At 37.6% G+C, this 26,272-nt stretch overlaps 1 protein-coding gene and 1 long non-coding RNA gene across 2 annotated transcripts; both read right to left on the bottom strand.

Moving 5' to 3' along the window:
- Positions 1-691: 691 nt before the first annotated feature.
- LOC149173235 (uncharacterized) lies at positions 692-1,065 on the bottom strand. Its single transcript, XR_016259666.1, has 2 exons — positions 1,004-1,065; positions 692-831 (listed from the first exon to the last, which is right to left on the bottom strand). It is a non-coding gene; the product is annotated as an uncharacterized LOC149173235 (long non-coding RNA).
- Positions 1,066-2,006: 941 nt separating this feature from the next.
- On the bottom strand, positions 2,007-24,925 carry LOC149173236 (malate dehydrogenase, mitochondrial-like). The gene is made up of 4 exons (XM_089426626.1): positions 24,854-24,925; positions 2,718-2,886; positions 2,295-2,356; positions 2,007-2,138 (listed from the first exon to the last, which is right to left on the bottom strand). The coding sequence occupies exons 1-4, from the start codon at positions 24,923-24,925 to the stop codon at positions 2,007-2,009; spliced, it is 435 nt and encodes a 144-aa protein (XP_089282752.1).
- Between the last annotated feature and the right edge of the window lie 1,347 nt (positions 24,926-26,272).

The raw sequence follows: 26,272 nt of genomic DNA on the forward strand, positions 1-26,272 counted from the left end.
TTTGCCCAATTTGATATCCTTTTGTATGCCATGTTTTGTTCCCTTCTTTGTGTCAACTATTGCACAATTTTTCACTTCTAATTTAAAACACTTTGTATGTCAATTGTTTGCATTTTGTATTAATTCCTAGTTTAACATCCAATTTTACTTTCAATTTTGCATCCATGGTTACATCCGCATTTGACTTCTTATAGAGAGTATATTTTTCTTTACATATATGACCCCCTTTATAGATTCATAGTGAAATATATGATAGTTTCTAAATATCATTAAGGCAGATATCACAATTCAAAATTATTTGTAAAGAAATTTAAGAGAAATTAACAACATCCATCCAAAAAAATAACAATGTGCCATTAACAATTTTCAAAACATGTATAAAATAGCAACATAATACTAATAAAATCAGTATTATTTTTAATCAAAACAACTAAAATTCAAATATGATTAACAAATCAAAATATTTCATGAATATCATTACGATAAATTAATAACATACATAAATCAAACTCATCGTATGATTACAAAATCAAAATGTCTCATTGATATAGGGTAAATTCACAACACCCATCTAAAAATAACAATGTCATTCTACACAATAATTTCTTCATAAAAAACAATGCATGTGCATGCCTAGCTACCACCACCAAGATCATCCTCATGATCATCTTGACCATCCTCATTACTCTAATCCACATCATCACCAACACCGCAACTATCATCATCATCTCCTCCTTCACCACCATCATCCTCATCCTCATCCTCATCATCTCCTGATATATGTTGAACATAATTTGGATCATCGTCTTGGCAATCATTACCTATAGCATTCTGACAAAAAAAATCAATATTACATGTTAGTATTAATTACATAACACAACGCATGTTTTTGTTATACAATGTTAACCATAAAATGAGGTAAGATATAATATCTAATAGTACTAAAAAATAAAATGAAAATATGGTTTAAAAGTATATTGGAAATCCAACTAAGATTACATACCATAGAGTCCATCCAAACAACAAATTCAACCCATCTCTTTCGCTGCAACACCTCCTTTTCCAAATTATTTGGAGGTCTTCAGGGTAAAAATATATATCCCATGGTTTATATTTGGCCTTAAAAAATAGTAGAAAAAAAAAATTTGAGAACACAGGAGCAAGATGAAAAAGGAATTGCATGTCTAAACATTTTGAAGTCTCAAAAAGCATTCATCAACATAGAGAAGACTACAACACTACTCTTCACTTCCAAGTTTTCAACTAATGGATTTAACTGACCAGCAATGTTTTTTGCATGAACCATGCTCAAATGCTCAAGATGAGGTAATGAATGGATGTTATGCACCTATCTGTGAATTGCAACCACAGGCATACATGTAAGTGCAAATTTGTAAATCTCATACCCATATTTACCCATCATCAAGCACACAACTTTTGCGGGATCCATTTGACATATCTTATGTTTAAGAAGGAATAACATCCTTGAAGAGACTCATGGCTTTTCTTAGGGAAGGATCTTTGCATGCAGAATCTAGATTAACTCTGAACATTTCAATCAAACTAAGGTAAATGAAAGGCAAGAATCCATCGGTAAAACCTCACAGGTTAAAAGCACTCGCTGAGTTTCACACAAATGAGAAAGCCTAAGGGAAAAGATTTGAGACATGCATGCTACATGATTTCATGTAGGATAAGTACCTAAGCTTAAGGCAAAAGATTTGAGACATGCAAATGTATGAAGTACAAGATTCAGATAAAGAGAAAGAAGCTCCTTCATGCCATATTCTCACTGATAGTGAATCTCAGATTAGGTACTTATCAAGCATGAAATCATGTTGCATGCCAAGCATGAAATCATGAAGCACACACCATGATAAGATTATCTGACTCCAACTACTGCATCAAGATGAAAAATTCAGCACTCTAGACAGTCACATAAGAATAAAAAAACATTCAAAAGATATGAATGCATATTAGCCACTATAGAGGACCAAAACATAAACTTACGCCATAGACAGTGTGGCTGAACCTTTCCCTGCTTTTGCTTCAACAAATTCAGTTCCTCCATCCTGTGTGCACTTTGTCAAGGCTTTAATGTCCTCCTCAGATAATACAGAGTTTGGCTTTGGTGTTGCCTAAAAAAAATTATCAAAACAAAAAAGTGTATGTTCCCTTTTTAACTGTATTGAAGGGTAGGTAATTATGATCTCATTTTATCTTTGATAAATTAATCTTCTAATATCCAAGAGTAAAGAACAAACTCAAGATGAGGATGCAACAAAGTCATATACATGTGAAAAAAGTGGAAGAATTGTAACACCCGCATGTCCACCTACAACAGGAACATCAACTTCTGCAGACAGCATAGGATGACATCAACAACAAACATAAAACTGAGAATTGTATCTAATGTTAAAAAAAGCATGATGTTGGTAAGATCCTGCAGCATATCATGTATTGGGTCTAGCCCAGATGGTTGTGTGCAAAGGCTGTTATCCTTCCCACCCGGGTTCAATTCCCTCAAGTGACATCTTGAGCTGACTATATTTCTGATGGCCTTGAGCCCTATGATACCATCCTTGAAATGAGGAGAAGTGCCTGGCATGTTTGCCCAGGATGCATATTTCATGATTAAATTATAAAAAATAAAAATATTTTACAGAATACTAAATATTTGAGAGTAGCTAAGCATAACAAGCCAGAATTTTAAATACCTTCAACAGGAACCCCTGCTTTTGAAGCATAGAACGTCTTTGCACGGACAACATCAAGAGTAGTAACACCAAAGAGTTTCTTTTCATTATAGGTCCCTACCTTCTTAAAAACCTCAGCAGCTATTGGTACAGTAGAATTTACAGGATTGCTGATCATATTTACAATTGCCTGCCATGGATATCAAGTCCTCAACAATGCCATAAAAACCAATTCTAGATGATTTCTTGAATCCAAATATACCATTCCTGATAGAAGGAAAACATTATCCAGTACACTCTCCCCCCTCTCCATATCTCTATCTATATAATATGTAACAATATACTATACATACTGTACACACACACCAGTACATGAACAAAACAAATAATTGTGAAACATACTTCTTTATCTATTAACTTGCCACACTAATGGTAGTACATACTGATTGTATGTAATATATAATGTTATAGAGGATACCTCGTGATCAGTGGATTTGTGCACAGTTAAATAGAAGACCAAGGATATTTTTTATATTGATATTCATATGACAATTTTCTCAAAAGTCCAAAAGCTAAGTTACTAACTACAAGAGGAGAAACAAGAATAACAGGGCTTTAACAGTGGCTGCAAACTTGCATTGGACTACGCAGCTAATTACTCTTAAGTTCATTTCAATTAGTATTTACTTCTTATGGGAAAACGTTAGCTGCAATTTGTCTAAATAAAGAGTCAATAATGAGTCAATCACCTATTCGTTTGACTCAAAGAAGTCTTCAAGCTTCGTTAACCTCTCCAGTAGAATTGATTATATACAAGAACAATATGTAAATCTAGATCAACAACTTGCTTAAAGATTCTTGCTTAAAGAAATTATGCTCTACTGCGGTGTAACCTGAGGATCAAACTTGCAAAGCTCAATGCCTGTTAAATGACATTACAGGTGTCATGATGAAAGGTTCCAGATATTTTATCCTTAAAATGTAAAACTATCTTTAAATGTTTTCTGTTTTAAATGCCTTAAGAGGACCGAATCTACAGAAATAAATATTATAGTTCTCCTCTCTTGAACAACCCACAATCTAAAGAAAAGCATTGTTCTTGTTTTAGCAATTGACAGAGTGCATTCAAAGCAATCTTGGATTTCAACTGTTCTCTTCTCCCATCTAAATTCTTGTTGATGATTTCTAGATCAACATTTCCTAGCAAGCAATTTAATCTGGGTTGAACTTCAGTGGTGAAATTCTAATTCGTTGATTGGATATTTAAGCGTCATTTTCCATTTTGATTCCCTAGAAGGAGGTCTTGTCATCTATATTTGTACCTTTCTTCAGACTGTTATTAACTTTATCTAGCATGCAGGGCATTGGCATTGTGTTTTGGCATTTTCAGGCAATAGTTGTAAGCAACATGATGGGAAAGGCACACCTTCTTTATGCATTCCTTGACTACAAGATTTGGACAAGTGATTAGACCTCTTTGGGCTCATTAAGAGGATCCATAAAAGAATCTGCAACTGTATCAAAGGTAGTTTCATCCATGACCAGACTTGCAGACCTTTGAGAGATCTACAAACTTTTGAGAGGGGTGCCAGTCTCTTAGGGATATATATTAATAATCCAAATTTTAAGGTCACAGCCAACCGAGACATCAAATTCATGTATAATATCTTTTTGTTTGTGCGACAAGGGACCTACCTTTAAGTAGCCATTGGATCCTTCAGGCAGCCATTATACTACTAAAATATATAAAAGCATACATAATCCACACTACTCTGGATTTTAACAGGAAGAAACACTTGTTCTTAAGTTCTCACTGATCTTCTTCTAGAGCTGTACGTGGTGTCAAGTTGGCAGTCGCAGCAATCAACCGCATTTTGTACACAAGTCACCAAAAAAGAAGCCAGAGTCCCAGATAGAGAAAGTAGGTTGGCAAGCAGTCCCTGAAGCATTTTCTCAAGGAAACGGTTAATTTCCTGTTTTCTTGTTTCACACAAAATGTAATACTCAGCCGTTAACCCTTTACATGCTTAATGACTCTTAACCAGTTTGTCTACCAATGTTTTGTACTTTCATCTTCGAAGTTCGAACTACAACATCTGGAAAATTTTACAAGCTAGGAATCAAACCCAACCCAAGACCAAAGCTGCTCTTTGACCGTGCTACGTGCCATTTTCATGAAGACACGCTTAAGAGTTCACTGTAGGAATGTGAATTGCATATTCAAAAATACCATCTTCCCTGCAATTTGAAGGCAGAGGAAAAGGGCCAACTTTTATAAAATAATATTAAAGAAGGGACTCAAGACACCAAACTTGATCATTGACAACCACTCTTTCAATAAAAGGACCATGGCATAAAACCATAAAGTTCAAAAAATTTCTTGCTTTACTAAACTTTATTAATCCCTTTTGCATGATGAATCGTTTCTGCTCTTAAGACATTACATAGTTTACACTACCCCGTAGCAACAATAACATGTTGCACAAGCTAGTAGCCATGGAGCTTCAAAGCCTACGATGGAGACTCTTTTTCGACAGCCAGGGTCAACACTTGGTATAAAGACGATCTCCTGTACATAGTCAGGGATGCTTACTCAAAGCATTTAAATAAGAAGCCATCTCTTACAGTTCTAGCTGTATTGTGTCTATTTCCCTCTTACATAGACAGCCTGAACCTTTCTAGCTGTATTGTGTCTATGAATATTTCCCTCTTTCTTAGAGGCTGTAAAGCTCAACTCATTGGATTTCGAGTAAAATTGACAAAAGCCAAAACACTATGTTATTTGGATAAACTGGAAATATGCATTTGGGATTTCTGAAGCTAAACTGGAAATATGTATTTGGGATTTCTGAAGCTGCACACTGAGTCCAGTATCCATATTAAATCATAAATGTACCAAATGCATGGATTTGATTCAATACACGCTTGGTGGGAGCAGGGGGCTTGGGGCAGTGGACACAACTCAGGTTGTAGAATACACCTCCATTTTGTTCTTGGAACTATCAAGGGATTCGGGAACCTACTTAGCTTAATGGGTATTTGCTTTTCAAATCAAAGAGGTTTTAACTACTTCAGTAGGATTCCTTTGGTTCATAGGTCTAACACATGGAATTCAGGCATGTAAAATTAGCCAGGAATCACACCATCATTAAACACAATACCATAACCAAACTCAGGCAAACAAAATTAACTTGGTATGAAGGAGAAGAAAGAGGAACCAGGATGAGTATTACCAACAGTTGAAAATATACAAAAGCATACATAATCCACACTACTCTGGATTTTAATCGGAAGAAACACATGTTCTTAAGCTCTCACTGATCTTCTTCTAGAGCTGTACGTGGTGTCAAGTTGGCAGTCGCAGCAATCAAATGCATTTTGTAGACAAGTCACCAAAAAAGAAGCCAGAGTCCTGGATAGAGAAAGTAGGTTGGCAAGCAGTCCCTGAAGCATTTTCTCAGGGAAACGGTTAATTTCCTGTTTTCTTGTTTCACACAAAATATAATACTCAGCCATTAACCCTTTACATGATTAATGACTCTTAAGCAGTTTGTCTACCAATGTTTTGTACTTTCATCTTCGAAGTTCAAACTACAACATCTGGAAAATTTTACAAGCTAGGAATCAAACCCAACCCAAGACCAAAGCTGCTCTTTGACCGTGCTACGTGCCATTTTCATGAAGACATGCTTAAGAGTTCGTTGTAGGAATGTGAATTGCATATTCAAAAATACCATCTTCCCAACTTTCAGGTGATGACTCTGATATGCAAAATGATGAAGAAGCTATTGTCTATAGAGGGAGCTTCAAGAATGGATACAACATTGGAAATACTCCAAACCAAATTTATTGTAAAAATCCAAAGCATGTTTCGATGGATTTGACAAAAACTTCTCATGTGGTTGGAGAATATAACCCAAATTCTTTCATAAGAAATGATAATAATGTTATAGTGCATTCATGGTCAACACAATATCCAGCTCCTATTTCAAGGACTCTACCCACTCATGTAGGTAAATCTTCCTCATTGCAAAGGATTCAAACAGCTAGTGTCATATTGTCTGCACTTGATAAGCCTATGCAGACATTATCTGTCACAGATTCTGGTCAACATGGAATGCCTTCTAATGAAACAAATGCAGGAAAAACTTCATATTTTTGGGTGCAACCTAGCAATATTCAAGGTTTAAAAAGACATTCTCAATATATATAGAGGAAGTATGCTTCTTGTACATGTTCCATTTGAATATCAAAAGGTCTTTGGCAGACCTCTATATTTATTGGAGTATGGTTCTTATAATCTAGTTAATTTGATAGAAAATATGCATGATGTCTTCACCACATCATTGAAAGAAAAGGAAACAATAAGTTTGTGTCTTTAAGAGAGTTATCAAACAAGTTCATACAAGGTAATATAAAAATGAACTCTTCTACCAATGATTCAAGAGATGTGCTTAGGAAGAAAGAACATACTGGAAAGTTAGAGAAGGGAAAAGTTTAAAGGAGTCCAAGAATTCACAGATTTAGGTGCTTGTAATGACCTATGTGATGACTTTGATGCATATGGCATAGAAGTGAAAATGGCTTCACATTGAGATGGAGGTTCAGATGATGGAAGTTGAAGTGAACAAGATGACGAAGATGGGGATGGAGAGATGATCCTCCAAGGAGATTTGAATGTTGATGAATATGCAGCAGAAGCAAGCCTAGAAATATTCAAACGAGAACTGCATGGGATTTTGGTAAGCCATTCCTGTGCAATTCTGCTGAATTTTTCAACACTGGACTAACAAAGATACACCGATGATCTTGATTACAATGTATTTGGTGTTTAATAACTTGAAGCACTAATTCAAAAATTTATAGATGTTGCAATTGTGATGGAGGAACGCGACATTAAAAGGAAATTCGTTGTTGCTGACGGTGGTTCTAAAGTTTATTAAAATTAACAATCCACCGATGTTGTAGTCACCATTCTTTGTCTAGATGTAAGTATCAAATCTTAATGTCTCAGGATAGATGATTTCAAACTATTTAGAGCATTGTCAAAATACATTTTTTAAAGAGTTAACTAAGCAAGTAATTGACATCTTGATTCTCAACAGCATTTTGAAGTTCTTGGCTTCTCAAGAGTTTGAAGCTGTTTCTAAAAAGAAAATGCTAGAGTTATGGAACAAAGCTCTAAATGATATTGAGAATTATAGGTTTGTAATTTATCTATAGCGACATATAAATATGCAGAGTAGAGGTTATGGTTTGCATTTTGGAAGATGTAATTTATATATTTTATTGAGGAATTCTTATTACAAATATATAAGATGAAATGAGAGCTTTTATATTGTGAGAAAGTTGAAGGCTGACATAATGATTTTGTTTTTTAGTCTCTTGTGATGTGATTCTAGCAACATGACTTGTTTGATTACTGATCAATTTTATTTCATGACTTGTTATTAACTAATGCAGGATGTACAGGACATGTGACCCCATAAAGATGATATTTCCCATTTTCTGAACAGATTATATAAACGTATTTGAAAGGAACAGAATTTCTTGATTTCCAAATAAACCTGGACTTTGACCTTCTGAGGATATATTTGGGGATTTTCTGTTTCAGGTCTCCGCAACATGGTTTCGGTTTCCTCTCAGTGCATAGGTCCACATTAGTATTGTTCTAGTAGTGGGCATGTGTTCATGAGACAAAATTGTCTGGGGTCAGCTTGTTTAAATGCATCTTTCAGGCAATGGCATTTTTGAATGTGCAAGATGCATAAAAGTTATATTGCAAAATAGATATGGCTCATCTTTCAAGATTGATGAAGTTCCTTAAGAAAATTGCAAATAATACTATCCCATGTGTTACTGGTCACTGAATAAGTACTAGTTAATAAAGTCGGAGGATATTTCTAAATTGGGATATTGAAAATTGCCCTATTCCTGGGGAAGTCCATCCAGAGGATGTAGCAGGTAATATTAGGATGGCTCTTGGGTTGCATCCAATGGTTACAGGTGTTGTCACTATGCTCTCGGCATTATGGAGATTTTAATAATTTTCCTCCAAGACTGAGAGAAGGCTGTCAAAAGACTGGAGTCAACCTCATTGACCTTCCCAATGGAAGGAAAGATGCAGCATATAAATCGATTTTAGTGTATATGTTTTCATTTTCTCTTGATAATCATCTTCCCTCTACCATTTTATTGATTTCATGAGATGTTTATTTTTCTCTTGCTTTGCACAAACTAGGGAAATGGGGGTATACAATTGTTCTTGCATTTCCAGATTGAGTGGGTGTCTCTTCTTCACTACACAATGATGGTCGATTTGTGTGGGATTAACCATGTTTGGCTTGAGGTGAAGGTCTTGTTCCAGCAAAATCCTTGTCTCTAGCACCCGATTTCACTTTTTATCATGTTGGTTGTCTTTCAGGTGATGACTCTGTTATGCAAAATGATGAAGAATCTGACCATGGACAATATCAGAAACGTAAAATCAAAGAACTAATAACAGGTAAAACACTAACGAAAAGTAGATCCTACCAAGTGGGTCATCGTACGATCGATCCCAATGGAGATCCCTTGAAACTAAAATCAAAACATCTCTATCATTCGCAGAGAGAACAGATCCAGCATACAGAGAACGAAAAAAACGCGGTAGGAAAAGAGGAACCCACCTCATCACGGCTGTTGATGTGGCCGACATCTGCAGCCACACCTAGAGTGCCAGCGATATCATAGAGCGCCAACTTTGACACCAGAGGATTGAGTTTCATAAGAAGAGCCAATGGCTGCCCGATACCCCAGCAGCTCCCAACACAACAACCTTGCGTGGCGGACTTCCACCACTCGAATAAAACCTTCTCGGCATAAAATTAGTTTTGAAAGAAGAAGATGATGCATTCTTCAGTGCAGATCCCACCAATCGTCGCATTGCAGAACTCATTTTTGCCGCTAGTAACACTGAAAGAATGCAAGCTGAAGGCAAATGAAGAAGAAGGGGGAGATTCCAGAGCTTAAAGGCCAAATCAATGGAGATGTGTGGATACGACTTTGTTAAAAGGGATTTTAAAGCCTCACGGTACTATGCAGGGCTTTGGTTTAATCTATTTTATTGCAAAATTCTTAGTTATTGACAATCAGACAGCTCGTGATAGAAATCCCTCTTTTGGGGGGACGAGGTTCGGGAATGGAACATCATGTGATCGAAATTTTCAGTTGGTCAAATGTTAATTAATTTATTATAAAATAGAGATATTTTTTATTTTATTTTTTTAAATAAATTTAATAATATTAGGAGATTTTTATCAAACTCTGGTTAGGGGTCAGACTAGTTTACAATGTATTTAAACATTGCAAATCTTGGTGTGTTTAAAAGGAAAGTGTTTTTTTTTTCAGGGGTGTTAGTTATTTATGGAATATGTCATATTGTGGATATTTTGATTGATATTGGACCATTTTACTTGTTTGTTATGTATGTCGAATAGTCCAATCCCAAGGAATCCTCGAAAGTGGTGAATCTTTGCAGAGAATCTTTAAAAGTGGTGAATATGATGTTAGGGTGTTTTTTAAACGGGAGTGGTAATTGAGATAGCTATATATTTTAAAAGAATATGTTTTTAGGGGTTATAAGAGTGCGAAGGACCATTTTCCATTCTAGGGAAAGGGAAAGGTTTATATTTAGGGATTAGGATAGTTTTTAATTTTTATTTCAAAGTAATAAGATCATTGAGGAAAGATATTATAAAAATATAATTGTTGATGGAGATTTATAATGATAATTAAATCTTTTTATAAAGGTATAAGGTAGGGTGAAAGAATGTTGTTATAAATAGTTTACAGGATAAATAAAGAGATAGAATTGTTTGAAAGAATGGAGTTATTTCATGCGCTTAGCGCAGTAAATAACAAGGTAGTTGGGTTAATGTATCAAGTAAGTTAGATAAACGAGTATTTTAAAATAAAATCCGGTAAGTAAGGGTATTAATCCCATAAGAGTTCAGCCTTGAGCTAATAATGACATATTTTTGTAAGATTAGAGGATTTAGATTATATTACTGCGAGAAAAAACGTGATTATAACATAGATGGATTGGTTTGGTCTATCGTTAGGGAGGTCAAAGAAATAGCACATAAACAAAATTTTCATATTGCTCGCATTCTTTCTGACCTGAGAGTCTGGGAATTTAAACCAAAAACAAGGATATACATAGACAAAATTACATAAACTAAGAGACCAAAATACATTCTGAAACAAGTAGAAGAATAGAGACGGTATAGAGAGAGTTATCATTTTTCCTAGAGTTGCACTTGAGTTGTCATTCTACAGGGTGTTAAGTATGAGCTCGAGGGTGAGAGTCATCTCCTGTGGTTGATGGAGGCTGGGTAGTAGATAGAATTTGGTTGAGGTTGTCATCCATGTCATTCAGCATGTTCTCCATGTTGTTCATTCTGTCCAGGAGTTCTAACATCAAATAAGGAGCTCTTGTTAGGTGTCAACCCTGTCAGTAAGTACCTGGCCCATGAGTGTCTCAGTATGCCATTACAGGTTAATATTCTTAAGCAGAGGCCCTCGCCCTGGTGGAGTTTCTGTTATCATGAATATAATCTTGTGTTTCTCGCTCCACGTGATGATTTGGCACGTATCTTCTAGCCTAGCGAACTTGCCCTTTGATGTAAGCGATAGCTCACTACATGACCTCAAGAACGAGACGTTGATAATGGTCCACGATGGCTCCGGTGGAATCCTGAGCATGGGAGGCATGCAGGGAGGGAGGAGTAGGAGAGGGGAGTTGACTCGATCTGCCCCTATGTTCTGCCTCTGTGGAGATGGTGGTGCAACATCGAACCATGACTGAGTGAGAGGTAGGGGCGGCAGAAAGTCGATTGAAAGGAGGAACAAGTCGATGGTGGGTAAAAATAAACTAGATAGAGGTTAACCTTTCTAACTGAAAGTGGGGGGGGGGGGGTTAAAATTGTGAGGAGGCTCAGGTGAGGAAACCTGCAACAAAAATAAAGCCAAGCATGGGGACAGAGAGACAAGATCCTAAATTCCAAATCGGAGCAAGAAGAGAGGTTGTGGAAAAGAACCAATCTTGAAGTGAGTTGCAAGGGGAGTAAAGGAGAAGACCAAACTTGATTGATAGAGATCCTTGTAAAGGAGAGGCATGGATGATAACCGAAAGTGGAGATCCTAAGGGGTTGATTGCAAGTGCAAACGTCAGGGATTACATGGCGCTTGCAAGCTAGATTCATTGATAGAGTGTTGCAGGACCCCATGACCATATGCCCTATTTAAAGGCTTCGAGAATTGGCTGTATTTTTCTCTTAATGATCCAACATGATATGCTTTGCTTCTTTAAATGACAGTGGTGTACTCACCTACACAAAACCATGAATGTGTGCTCGATTCGAAGAGTGTGAGATCTACGAAATGATAGTAGCCCACCTCCTTTCATACAAATGCCTATAATACCATAAATATCATCCTCTACTGAGAATTGTGATGGTGGTGGTAGATATGCCATGCAGGTCGCTGGGTGTGGGCATCTTGCCTCCCTCTCATATGATTACTACAGATCATGGTCAATCAGGAAAATTAATGTTGTGCACCCACCTTAGGGAACTTTGTCTTGTTCAACAATGTCTTGACATTCATGCTTCCATTGAGCAACAAAAATTTGTTCCCATAGAGATTCCATGACCTCTAAAGTGAAGTTGAGTCCTTCATTGGCAAGCATGTTTATCAACTTGTTGCCCTTTCTTAGTATGTGTTGGAAAGCGAGTGCATTGAAGTTTAGGAGTTGTTTTGTGATATTCTCTAGACTAGCCAAAAGTCTCCAACTCCTTTAGCTCGAGTAGCCCCGCCTACCACCATCTATTTGATCTCTGCAAAGAAATGTAGTAAGATCATTTCACAGACTAGGAAATTTGTTTTCCTTATGATTCACCCTCAGGACAAGAAGAATATTGTGGCCACAAATTCCAAACATGGCTCCTCTGCACAGTAGTAGCAGATGGACAAGGTCATGGAGGAGTACAAGGACATTTTCACCTCACCTGCGAGGGTACCTCTCCATTTTCAGGTCAAGCACTCCATCGATCTGACCCCAAGCGCGACATTCCCAATGGATCAATATATCGACGTTGTGTTCTGGATAAGAATGAGATCAAGAGGAAAATTCAGGAGTTGTTGCAGAAAGGGCACATTAGGAAAAGCTCATCACCCTGTGGGAGTCTGATTGTATTGGTACATAAGAAGGATGGGACCTGGAGACTCTATATTGACTATCGGGTGCCAAACAAAATCATTGTCTATAATAGGTACCCAATCCCATGGATTGATGACCTTCTGGACCAACTCAAGGGGGCAAAATATTCCAGCAATATTAACTTGAAGTTTGGTTAATTCTGATGTGTGGAAGACTACCTTCAAATCCAAGGAGGGACTTTTCGAATGGTTGGTCATGCCTTTCAAGTTGACGAATGTTACTGCAACCTTCATGAAGTTGATGGATGACATCTTGTGACCCTTCACCAATGCATTTGTGGTGGTGCATTTAGATGACATCTTAATCTTCAACCAAAGTTGGGAATGAACAAGAGGTTAGTCATGATGATAATACATGGAATGAATACTTTGATACAATTGTTATACTTTGTGGGTGTTATAAATAAGTTCAGTTATGAATTAATGGACGATATAAGTACATCATATAGTCTAATCTCTAACCTTGGAAAAAATAATGCATGTATCAATTATTTTAGGTTGGCAATGGAATCAGAACAAATGAGGAGTTTAATCATTTTGATAGACTAATACAAATACCTGCATATGGACGTGGCCTACGCCGTACAATTAAATCACGCAAAAAGAAATGGGTGGAAGAGGATATGACAATGGAGTTTGTAAATGAAATAGAAAATCAACACAATGAACAAGAGGTTGGTCATGATGATACTACATGCATAGATGAATAATTTGAGACAATTGTTGTTTTTGGATGTTCCTAAGGTAGAAAATCTAAGAATATGAAATTAATGTGGCTTGTTTTTAAAATAATGTGTTCAAAAATAATATTTTTAATTTATTGTATACATGTATAATGTTGTTTTGTTGAGTAATTTATTGCGTATATCTTTGAAATGGATCCATGTTCTATACACTAATTGCTATCTAACATTAAATAATGGTTGCATTTAATTATAGGTAAACGATGTTGATGATACACCTATTAATGATCAAGATCCAACTAGACCATTAAGAATTCAACGAGATGATCCAATTCATCCTTTAAACCATACTAGGAGAAGAAGAGAAGCATTGAAGAGAGCACTACCACGTGAAAAATTTGAGGAATTGATGAAATTAGCATACATTGATGACATGCCATCCACTACTCAGAGTAGAGATGTCGATGGAAATGTAATGCATGAAGAATGCTAGTAATATGTATCCAGAAGATGGTATTGAAACTAGTAATTGTTCACGAATCCATAAGATTGTAAGGTCATTCTCATTATCATAATCATTGTCATCATCATCACCATCATCCTTGTCATTGTTATTGCCATCATTACATTATCATCATAATCACCATTCATGCCATCATCATGATCATTATGGACATTGTTTGCAATTGTTCATAATTGTAGATGTTGTAAGAAATATCATCAACCCAAAAAATGTGATCAGTGCTAGAAAAGGGTTGTTTAGGACACATTGATATACGTAAGAGAAATAACAACTCTATTTTTGATAGATGATCGATGATGATCATCATCACCACCATTATCATCGTCGTTGTCATTTTTATCATCCCCATCATCATCATTAATGTAATTTCTATCGACATTGTTGTAATCATGCATCATCATCATTCATGCCATTATTGTTTTTGATGATGACCTAGATGAAAATGATGATCATGACACCAAAGATAATGCTTATGATTATGACAATGACAACATCTAAAATTGGGAAGATTCGCCAACGTCATTAGCATCGTCATCATCATAATCATTGCCATCATCATCATTGTCATTGTAACCACTATCGTCTTTATCATCATAATCACAATTCATGTCATCGCCATCATCTTCATTTTCATCATTGTCAATATTATTGACATTGTCATCAATTGTTCATAATTGTCAATGCCATAAGGAATATCATCAATGCAGAAAATATGATGAGTGTTGGAAAAGGGATGCAAAAGCGAACATAGAAATGGGGGCAACAATAGAAGTAAAATTGAATGAAAAGTGGATACAACATAAGTAGATGCACAACAACATGAAAAACCTGACACAAAAGTGGATGCAAAAGTAGATGCAGTTGTCAATGCAAACTTGGATGCAACCATGAAGGCAAAAGTGGAAGTAAACATGGGTCCAATGGTAGGTGTAAAACTTGGCACAAATTGTGGTGAAACAAACGTGGATGCAACAACGGAAACAAAAGTATATGCAAAAATGGATGAAACAAAAGTGGATGCAAACGTGGAAGCAAATGTGGTTGCAATGGTAGGCGTAGGATATGGTGCAACAAAAGTGGATGTAACAATAGACAAAAAATATGCAAAATAAGATGCAAAAATGGATGTAAAAGTGGAAGCAAACATTGATGCAACAGGCAAAACAAAATTGGATGCAAAAAATGGATATAATGTAAGTAGATGCAAAAGTAGATACAAAACAAGATGCAAAACCCAATGCATAAACCTGACATAAAAGTGGATGCAAAAATAGATGCAATATTTGATGCAAAAGAGGATGTGAACATGGATTCAAAATTGGAAGCAAACGTGGATACAACAGTGAGTGCAAAACATGGTGCAAATTGTGGCATAACAAAAGTGGATGTAATGATAGATGCAAAAAAAGAATCAAAGTATGATGCAAATGAAGATGTAAAAAGGGATGCAAAAAGTGAAATTTAAAATGGGTGCAACAGTGGATGCAAAATTGTGTGCAAAAGTGGATGCAATAGAAGTCGATGCAAAAGTAGATGCAAAACGAGACACAAAACCCGATGCAAATCCCGGTCCAAAATTGGATACAAAAAGGGATGCAAAAATAGATGTAGTAGTTGATGAAAACCTAGACGCAAATGAGGATGCAAACGTGGATGCAAAATTATAATCAAAAGTGGGTGCAAAAGGAGGTGCCAAACTAGGCGCTAATTGTGGCACAAAAATATTAGATGCAATAGTGGGTACAATAATAGATGCAAAAGAGGATGTAAATATGGATGCCAAACAAGAGGGAAAAGTGGATGCAACAAAAGTAGATGCAAAATTTTATGCAAAACTAGACACAAAACTCGATGTAAAACTTGGCGTAAAAGGGATGCACAAATGGATGAAAAAATGGATGCAAAAAATGATTTAAAAAAGGATGCAAAAAAGGATGCAAAAGTTGATGCAAGTGTAGGTGCAAAAAGTGGATGCAAATGAGGATGCAAAAGTATGTCAAACAAAATTAGGTGCCAAACTTGATGCAAAACCTGGAACAAAACCTGGTGTAAAGGATGACACAAAACTTGGCATAAAATTTGGTGCAAAACATGGTGCAAAACCTATTGCAATACCTGGTGCTAAACTTGGTGTAAGATTTGGTGCAAAACTTGATGCAAATTTTGTGTCAAGTTTTGCACCATATTTGATAAATGGATGCAAATAGCACCAAAAATGGGCTTTAGATGCAAAAAAAGAAGTAAAAAGGGACGCTAATCGCTGGTTTTGTTGTAGTGATTAGACCTCTCTTATGCCACTATATCTGTCTTTGGGCAACCAAAGAGACTGTATAGAGAAACACTGATGAAATATGTGGTAACTAGTGAGAGCAAGCCTGAAAATTTTCCCATTTACTCAATCCATTCTGATATGGATTCTTTTGTTTTATTTAATGATGAAATATGTCCTCCCATTGATGACAAGCCGTTGGCTTCAGAAATGAACACACACATCAATGAAGAATCGGTTTCCCATACTGATAAAACTGTCAAAACAATCAAGGCAACTAGCTTACAAGAAGAACCTCCCCAAACAGAAAATTCAAATCTGTCCACTACAAGAATGACTAAAACTCTTGACACTATCCACAAGCAAGACTCTCCTCTTAGGCCTTAAACTGCTCAAAGCTCTAGGAGCTGCAAAAGTATCCATTTTAGGTGAATCTGATTTAATCATACAACAGATGAAAGGTAATTTTGTTACCAATGACAATAGAATGAGGGCCTATAGGACTAGTGCCACTAGTATACTCAACACATTCACTGAATCCAAGCTTGCCAAGATTTCAAGAAAGCATAACATTCATGCACATAGCCTGGTCACTTTTGCTAGTACATGCAAGCTTCCTTTTGAACCAAATCATCATTTCACTGCTGAAATAAAACACAGGCCCGCTGTCCCAAATAATGTTAAAGATTGGCAAGTGTTCGATAATGATGCCCAGATTAACAATTTCCTCACCCTTGAACATGAGTTTTCAAATATTAACATTGACATGGATGCTATGACAGATGAACAACAGAAAACTATTGAAAATCAGCAGGCTATAACACCTATAACGACCAAACGAATGTTGAACCCAACTTTTTTGATAATACAAATATAGAAGAATTGAAACTGATGCATTTGGAGGAAATAGCAGAAACAGAGGCCGAGATCGTTGATCTGAAAGATAACTTACTCCCTGCTGACCTCACTCCGTTGGAATACATGTTTGATGCTAATGATGTTCCCAAGAAACCAAAAATGCAACCCCTGAATGTTGCTATCGAAGAACATAACATCGGGACAGCAGAGAAGTGCAAAATGATCAAATTATCCAAAAATCTTCCACCCAATCAAAAGCCTAAATATGTTGATTTGTTCAAAGAATTCCAAGATGTATTTGCTTGGAGTTATGAGGACTTGAAGTCCTATGACACCTCAGTGATCCAACACACCATTCCCTTAAAACCAAACCAAAAGCCCTTCAAACAGAAACTGAGGAGAATCAATCCCATGCTTCTCCCTTTGATTGAAAAGGAAGTCAAAAGAATATTTGAAGCAGGTATCATAGCACCCATCAGATTTTCTGAATGGGTATCCAATCTGGTTCCTACAAGGAAAAAGACAGGAGAGATTAGGCTATGTGTAGACCTAAGAAATTTAAACCAAGTCTCCCTAAAAGACCACTACCCATTGCCCAAAATGGATCATATTCTACAGAGAGTAGTGGGATCATCTAGAATCTCTTTGCTAGATGGCTTCTCAGGTTTCAATCAAATACTGGTTCACCTGGATGACCAAGACAAGACAGCCTTTACCACACCAGGGGGAACATTTAAGTATGTGAAGATGCCATTCGGACTTAAAAATGCTGGTGATACCTTTCAAAGGGAAATGGATATTGCATTTTCCAAATAAATACATGATTTCCTAGTTGCATATCTTGATGATCTAACCCCTTTCTCTAAATCTGATCAAGAACACCTGAAACATTTAAGGCAAATATTCATGACATGCAGGAAATATGGCATTTCCTTGAACCCCAAAAAATCCCTCTTTGGCCTTGAAGAAGACAAACTCTTTCGCCATATCATATCAAAGGATGGGATTAGAATTGATCATGAAAGAATCCAAGCCATCCTCCAGATCCCATATCCAAGAAACATAAAAGAATTGCAAGCATTCATGGGGAATATTAACTTCCTAAGGAGATTTATTCCAAATCTAGCCTAGCTCATAAGACTGTTAAGAAACATGTTAAAAAAGGATGCCAAGGTAATATGGTCTCTTGAAACCAAACAAGCCTTTGAGGGCATAAAATATGCCTTAACCCAAGCCCCTGTCCTCACAAGTCCACAGTTTGATAGGGACTTTATCATATTTTCTTTTGCATATGATCACACCATAGCTGCTGTCCTTTTGCAAAAGGATGATCAGGGAGCTGAAAAGCCAATTTCATTTTTCAGCCAAGCCTTAAGATATGCCCCTTTGAAATACCCAATCATGGAGAAGCAGGCCTATGCCCTGGTCAAAGAAATCAAAGATTTCCGAGTGTACATTTTATATTCGCATGTAATTGCCTATGTCCCAAATGCTGTTATAAAGGACATATTAACCCAAGAGGGATTAGAAGACAAAAGAGGCAAATGGATTGCAAACACCCTTGAGTATGACATAGAAATAAAACCAACCAAGCTCATAAAGGGACAAGGTTTAGCCAAACTGATGTCCAAAACAAACTTTCAAGCCTTAGACATTAACCAATTGGACAATGAACAGGAGCTGGCGACTCCATAGATCAGTGAAACCTTTTTGCAATCCCCATGGTATGCTGATATATGCTATGTTTTGTTAAACCTGTTTGCTCCCCCAGGATTGTCCAGAACTAAGAAAAGACTTTTAAGAATGAAGGCTTCAAAGTTTTGTGTCATAGATTGTGCATTATTTTGGAAAAATCATGAAGGTATATTGCTTAATTGTTTAATCATGAATGAGACTAACAATGTCATGAAAGAATTCCATGCAGGTGATTGTGGAGGACATCTGTATTGGAAATCCACAGCTGATAAAATTCTAAGGGATGGTTTCTATTGGCCCTCTCTTTTTGCAGATGTAAAGAAGTTTTCCATTTCATGTCACACATGCCAAATCTTTGAGGGCAAAAGAAAGTTGTTGCCCCTGCCCCTTAAACCCATCTCAACTGAAAGGCCTTTTCAACAATGGGGTCTTGACTTCATTGGAGAAATCCATCCCTCTTTCTCAGGCCAGCACAAATGGATTCTAACAGCCACCGACTATTTCACCAAGTGGGTTGAAGCCATCCCATGCAGACAAGCCAATGAAACCATCATTATCCAATTCCTTGAGTGCAACATCCTCTCTAGATTTGGCTGCCCTGAGAAGATCATTACTGATAACGCCGCTGCTTTTAAATCCAAAAAAATGATCAATTATTGCCACAAATTTCACATCACCTTGGGGCATTCCACAGCTTATTACCCCAAAGGTAATGGCTTGGCTGAGTCATCTAATAAGAGCCTGATTAATATCATAAAGAAAGTGCTAGAAGAAAACAAGAAGAACTGGCATAGAAAGCTCACAAATGCCCTATGGGCAGATAGACTTTCAACAAAGAAATCCATTAGGATGAGCCCTTATGAGCTAGTATATGGCATGGAAGCTAGGTTTCCTTCATCTTTGGGCATCCCTACTATCAGACTATTACAGGAGATTCAGGCTGAACCAAACGACATTCAACGAAGAATCAACCAAACCATTCATCTTCAGCAAACTAGAGAGAAACTTTATGACAGAGCTCAAATTTTGCAAGAAAAGCTCAAAAGGATGTTTGATAAGAGAGCTAAGGCTGAGGATTTCTATATTGGTGACAAAGTTATAAGGTGGGATTCACGGAGAGAAGACAAGGGAAAACATGCAAATTTGATTTTTTTATGGAAAGGGCCATTCATTATTTCTGCTGTTTAGGGAAATAACACATATTTTCTCAAATCCGTAGAGGGTAGCATAGCTGAAGAAGGCCCTGTTAATGGCCATATGCTAAAACATTACCATGATCCCTTTTAAAAGGATACAATATAGCTCTGTATATATTTCTTGTACAGTAATATTTGTATATATCAGCACCCTGTTTTCATTTTTATATAAGCAGACCGATTGTTATAGGAACAACAGTAAATTTTGTGAAGATACAGCCAATGCAAATACTCCACTTTTAAAAGCTCTATCTCTGCATTAATTTCAGCAAAACAGCAAGAGTAGCACTGTCATATCACAAAAATTTATGGTGAAAGCAAACAATGGGCAAGTTGCAGTCTTTAGTCAAGCAGTATCAATAAGAGAGGAGCATTTTTTAAAATTTCACATCAGCAATTGTTTCTAGACCAGAGCTAAAGCAAACACATCAGTTTTTTATCTCTATTTTTCAAAGGCACAATGCTCAAGCAATACTGTACATAACATCAAGCACGCAGAAGAAAGCAGACAGTGCTTCATAGTTCACAGCAATTCAGTTGAGGGAAAGTGCCATTCTTATTCCAAAGTTTCAATTATCTAATAGTCAGCACAAAGAAGTGTTTCCAGTCTGTTAGCGCTTGAAATTTCACCTCAGGCTGAGAAAGGCAAACTCCAAGGCAACATCAAACCACTTAGCCTCGTAGCTAGCCCTACGGGGTAGGAGAGGGCTCTCTCCGGTATATCTCAGCAAAGATCTTCAAAGGGCGGAGATAACCAATAAAGAACACTGATTTTAGGCTAGTAAACTGATAAAAGGTTTGATTTGAGATTTTTAGGATTTTGGTGGAAAATCGGGGAAAGGAAATTTTGGGTGCGGGGATTGGACACAGTTTTTGCAGGGGGTTCTTTGGGGCAAGGTAGGAGACTGTATTGATGCCTTTGAAAGATTTGGATGGATGAGAATGATTGGTGAGGAGCTAAGGAGAACAAGCAATTCACCTTGAGTTCTCCTTAAACAGATGAAAACATTGATATTAAGCAAACTTAAAAGCAGAGCATGACAATCATGAATTCTACTTTAACACTTCATTTGCCTAATTTGTAGAAGGAAAAGTAAGAAGATGATTCACATAAAAAACTTACAAGTACAAAGAGAAACACACCATCAATACATGTAACCACAGGAATCCCAAAAAGGACTGCAAAACCCTGGTCTTCCTTTGCCAAAAATTGCAGAAATACAATGAGTAATACAATAGAAGCTTCTCCCTCAAGAGTCCAACCATGAAAATGACTAAGAAAATACATAATATAGGCAAGCTAACACATTTCCTTGCCTTTAGGGGTCGAGCTCACTATCCTAGGAGCTGTTTCAACCAATTCCAAACTGAGCACTAAAATCTAGGCAGTCAAAACAACTTGCCTCTATAAGCTAGGAAACCAATTCATTCATTAAATTTTGCCTATTTCATGAATGAATCTTCTAGAAGAGATAAATAAGTGTCAAATTATCATAAAATTACATCATTTACAACAAGGAGGATCAAAATCCACTCCAAAAAGTAAAATCCAGTCAAAACTGTGTTTTGCTGAGCTGTAGGTGCATTTCTGTGAAAATTGCCCAATGCGTAGCGCCCTGATTCTGAACGCGTAGCGCGCCTTTGGAGAAACTTTTGAGGCACTCTCAGGTGTCCAAATGAGGCAAAAGTGGGATTTTTGGAACGTTCTGGATGTCTACTTTCCAACCCAAGTGGAATTTCTGAATTTGGTGTCCATTTGCCCCTCCAAAATTGCAATCTCCCAAGACTGCTTCCTGTGTGTCAAAAAAGTGGCAGAAAGTCATTTTTTGCATGTTTTTTGACCTTCTGGAGGCTCAAAACTTGGTGAAATTTCTTGGAAATTGCTGAGAAAGTGTATTTTTGCATGAAAAATCTAAAAATGTTGAGTTTTCCTGAAATGGAGTTGCCCATCTTAAGGGTCGCCCGCGGCGCGCTATGCGTTGGTGAAGAAAACCTGTTTTTAGCCCAAAAAATTCACAATTGACAAAATTTTCTCCAAATTTCTTGAAATTTGGGCTGGGAGTCCCCAATAAAGTACCATGCTTAGTCAAAGAGGCTTTGGCCAAAATTTGGAGTGGATCGGGCCTTTTCCGTCGTTTTAGTGCCTTGGCCAACCTCCTTGGATCTGGCGATTGTATTTTTAACATTTCTTTAAAACCATGACACCTGTGCAAAAAGTGAATGAGGTTTTTCGTCCTTGTACTGTTGTGGACAAAAACCTCTCTCAGTTTTCCAAAATTCATCTTTGATTTCTCTGAAACATCTTTTGAGTGAAACTTATCCCGATGTGTGAAACAAGGAATTTTGTCGAAATGAAGCGAAATGAAGGGGATAAGGGGCTTCTAAATTCTTGGGGAAATTTTTGGAAGTAGGGAGGGATGTTAGGAATCAGGGGAAAGTGGAATCTCGGAGATTGAGTGAGGAGAAGGGGTCTAAAAGGGAAAAACACAGGCCCAACCTAGAAAATTGCCAGGTTGTAGCTAGAAACTAGGGTTTGTGCGAAAATGAGGAATTTGGGGAATCTCAGTGATGGGAAGCATTTGATAAGGTACTTTAAGGATAGGGGAAGGTGTATGAACATTAGGATACAAGTTTTGCCGATGATTTGACCGTCCAAGAGAAATTGGCTTCAAAACCCTAGGAGAGGAAAATGACCTTACCTAGGAGCAACTAAAGCATGGACAAGGTGTAAAATGACTCATTAGACACTGAGATGATAATGAAAATCCTATGAATGATGATAGACTCAGCTGAATAGTGACATAGATTGGCATTTGGGAAACTTTGAAAAGAGTGAGAGCAAACCCTAGACCTAATGCCTAGTGACCAAATTTTGCTTGAAGACTCACTGAAATGACAAAATTTGACCTTGACACGTCAAAATCACTTTGTAAGAACACGTTTGATCACTGGAGGAAGGCTGGAAAGACTGACACTAACACAGTCTACAGCAACAACAGAAGATCAAGGTAGTCTGACCTGCTGTTCTTGGCTTTTCACAAGGAAAAACCATCCCCAAGTGGAGCCACTGTTAGCCTCCTGTTGCAACAGGTGTTCATATATCATGATTGACATTTTTACATGCCAAATATGTCATCTTTTATGCTGCAAGGTTCCATATTTCCAGAAGAGGCCAAAGAAGAGGCCATGAAAGTGTGCTAGTCTAAATACCACTTCTGTATTCTAACTTTGATGAGTTATTTCATTTTTGAAAAGTTTTTCAGTTAAGGGAAGGCCAAACAGCTTAATCCTGGCCTCCCTAGGTTTCAATTCTTGTTTTAGAATATAGAGAATGATATCTGTCCAAACAGCTTAATCTTGGCAGATTTATAGATAGGTAGAGAATCAAAGGAGCCCAACTGCTTAATCTGGGCCCTTGGCAGAAATAAGTGTAGATTTAGATAGGAGGGCAGTCAAAAGAAAAATTGTGAAGATGCGTCTGCAAGTCTAAGTGCACCCACCAAAAAGAAGAAAAAATGTTAGGAAGGTAGGTTGGGTAGGTAGCTGTGTAGTTGAAGAATCATGACTTGTGATCCATTTCTTGTTGTCAAGTGTCATATTTATTCGGATCAAAAGTTGGAGGCAGTTTTCCATTTGGAGGAGCTCAAACTGGACATTACTAACTTCCCCTTCTTCTTCGTTCCCAAATCACTTACTAACTTCCCTGAAGAGGTCGAGATCTGCTTGATTCCTCTTAGTTTCATCATTTTCCATTATATTTGCCTAAGTGAAGGTCCTCTTTGCTTAGGAGTACTATTGTTTCAACTTTTTCCCCAAAATAGCCTAAGGTCCCATACTTAGCACTTTCTGGTCATTTTCATATTAACTTCTAACTCTATTATCTAACTCCCTAGTATATTCCCTTATCGCGTATTATGCAAAATATATAAAATCCCAAAAATATTAAATACACCCTCCCTGGCACTATAGCCATATAATATCAAGTTTGGGAAATGCTGAGTTCACCTGGAGCTTGACATTAGCCTTCCACGTCCACACCCTGGGATTAACTTGACATCTGGTTAAGTTAATAACCTTTTCTTTCCCCTTTACCCATAAACATTTCATCATTCTCACCCCCTCTCGCTGATTGTTTAAAGTTTAGTGTTAAAAATGTTTGAATAAACATTGAACTTTACCCCCAGTGCGCAAACCATGTATAAAACCCACTTTTCTGCCCTTATCCTAAGGTTTTGCTCATAAACATTTAACCCCCACTCGTTTATAACCCCATAACCCACTTCCCTAATGTTTTAAACCCTCCGTCACATAATAAATTAATCAAAAGGCGCATGGGCCTCGTCCCTTATCCCTCCGCCGCCTTACCCGTCCCGCTAACCGTCCGATCGCCCGCACCCCAGATCAACGACGGGCGGGCTTTTTCATCTCCGAAGCTGCCAATGTTTAGCGTTTGGGAGATGGGTGGTTTTCCCGCCGTACTCCCGCCACGCATCGCCCTCTCGGGTGTGGCGAAGCCCCCTACTCCCAAACCACTCCATTGCAAAGGCGGTGCGCCCGAAACCGCCAAACCGCCCTCCCCTGGGTGACATCGGCGCCACGTCCTCCGCCTAGTGACGTCATCCTGCTGCGTCATCTGCCTGCGTCGGCCCCCTGCCACCATACTGCCAACTCACCATTGCCACATCACTGCCACCGTGTATCGCCACGTCACCCGCCGTACTGTTAACGTCACTAGCTGACGTCATCCTGCCGTACTGGGTCCCACCCGCTGACGTCATCACTCAAAAAGGCGTGAAGGGCGAAAATCGTGCTTAGGAAGCCCGGATTCAAATTTTGAGGCAGTTTTTTAATCGCGCATGGCTACGGGAAATGGGCCAAAATGGAAAGCCCCTCATCACACAGCCCCCAGTAAGCCCGAAAGGCGCAAAATGACCCGTTTTTCTTCGCAAAGCATTCAGAAAGGGGAAAACACACTTTTTAAAGCAATAGAAGGCCGAACAACTGCCATGAAGGATCGATGGGACAGTCTAAACCATTCATAAGATATTAAAGACTCCAGGATTAGCGCCAAAGAGTATCAGGGAGCGGCAAAGAGTATCAGTTCAGCAACATCAAATTAGGTGAAAATTAAAAGCCTTCATCAAAGTCAACAAAGCAGTTAAGGCCATTTAAAAGCCTATCTGGTCGGGATTAGTGCACATTAATGCCAGCAAAACAGCAGCAAAACCAAGTTAGAGGTGGAGAAAAAGGACAAATCACAGTTATTACACGTGGACTGCACTGACTCAGCCACCCAGGAAAGATATTAACTTAGTTTGATACAGCTGCCCTCAGCGTAGCTCAAAGATATTTTCATGCATTTATTTCTGGATAAGATTAGGTTAAAGTAATCATTTTCTTTCAGACCTGTTTAGGTCGGCTATAATAGTTTAATTTTTGGATAATTTTCCCTATTTATACCGACCCTCTGTATTGTTTAAAGGGTTGGTTGGTTGATAATCCTCATTAGAGACTCGCACTGGATATTTGAGATGTTTTACTTAATCAAAGATTGCTGAAAAGCTTTAGAGGAATGACTGTCTGCTCTGTGTCTAATGGTTTGAAGAATTAAATGCGGAATTCTTGTGCTGCTATATGAATCAATAAGTTTTCCTTACCTCTGTTGTTTCAATTTCACATATGCTCGAGCCACAGAACAAAGGATTGGTTTAGAATTTTCTTGGTTACACTCTATGCTCAGTTTCTGTGGCTTCTTAATGTTTTCCTCTTGAATTAGGCATGAATATGAATTCTGTTATGGCTCATGTTTGACCTATTTTCACATATGAATGACTGTTATCTAGGAATTCTTAACTGCTCCTAGATAGGGCTCATTTATCTTCTTTCTGCTAATCTGAATGAGAGATTCTTAATTGCCCCTCATTCCTTAGCCTTTAATCCATCTCTTTTACCTTGAATGATTGTTTCATACGCAGCTAGCTTGCTCCATATTCCTTCTTGTGACCAAGAAAATGCACCAGTAGTCCTACTCCTTGACTCCACACGCAATGGTTCTAAAACTTTCATGCTATCCCTGCCTCTTTACTTGAAAG

Source organism: Pinus tabuliformis, chromosome 4_2 (genome assembly GCF_031772625.1).
Source record: "Pinus tabuliformis cultivar Carrire ecotype Pingquan chromosome 4_2, CPIR1, whole genome shotgun sequence".
Lineage (NCBI taxonomy): Eukaryota > Viridiplantae > Streptophyta > Pinopsida > Pinales > Pinaceae > Pinus > Pinus tabuliformis.

Bases quoted from the DNA above. Each gene is read 5' to 3' on its own strand.
- LOC149173236 (XM_089426626.1), bottom strand. From the start codon at position 24,925: ATGACGTCAGCTAGTGACGTTAACAGTACGGCGGGTGACGTGGCGATA. The intron at 2,887-24,853 runs GTGAGTTGGCAG...TATCCATGGCAG, and splicing joins GTGGCAGTGATGTGGCAATG to GCAATTGTAAATATGATCAG. The intron at 2,139-2,294 runs GTATATGACTTT...AATTTTTTTTAG, and splicing joins TTCTTCCACTTTTTTCACAT to GCAACACCAAAGCCAAACTC.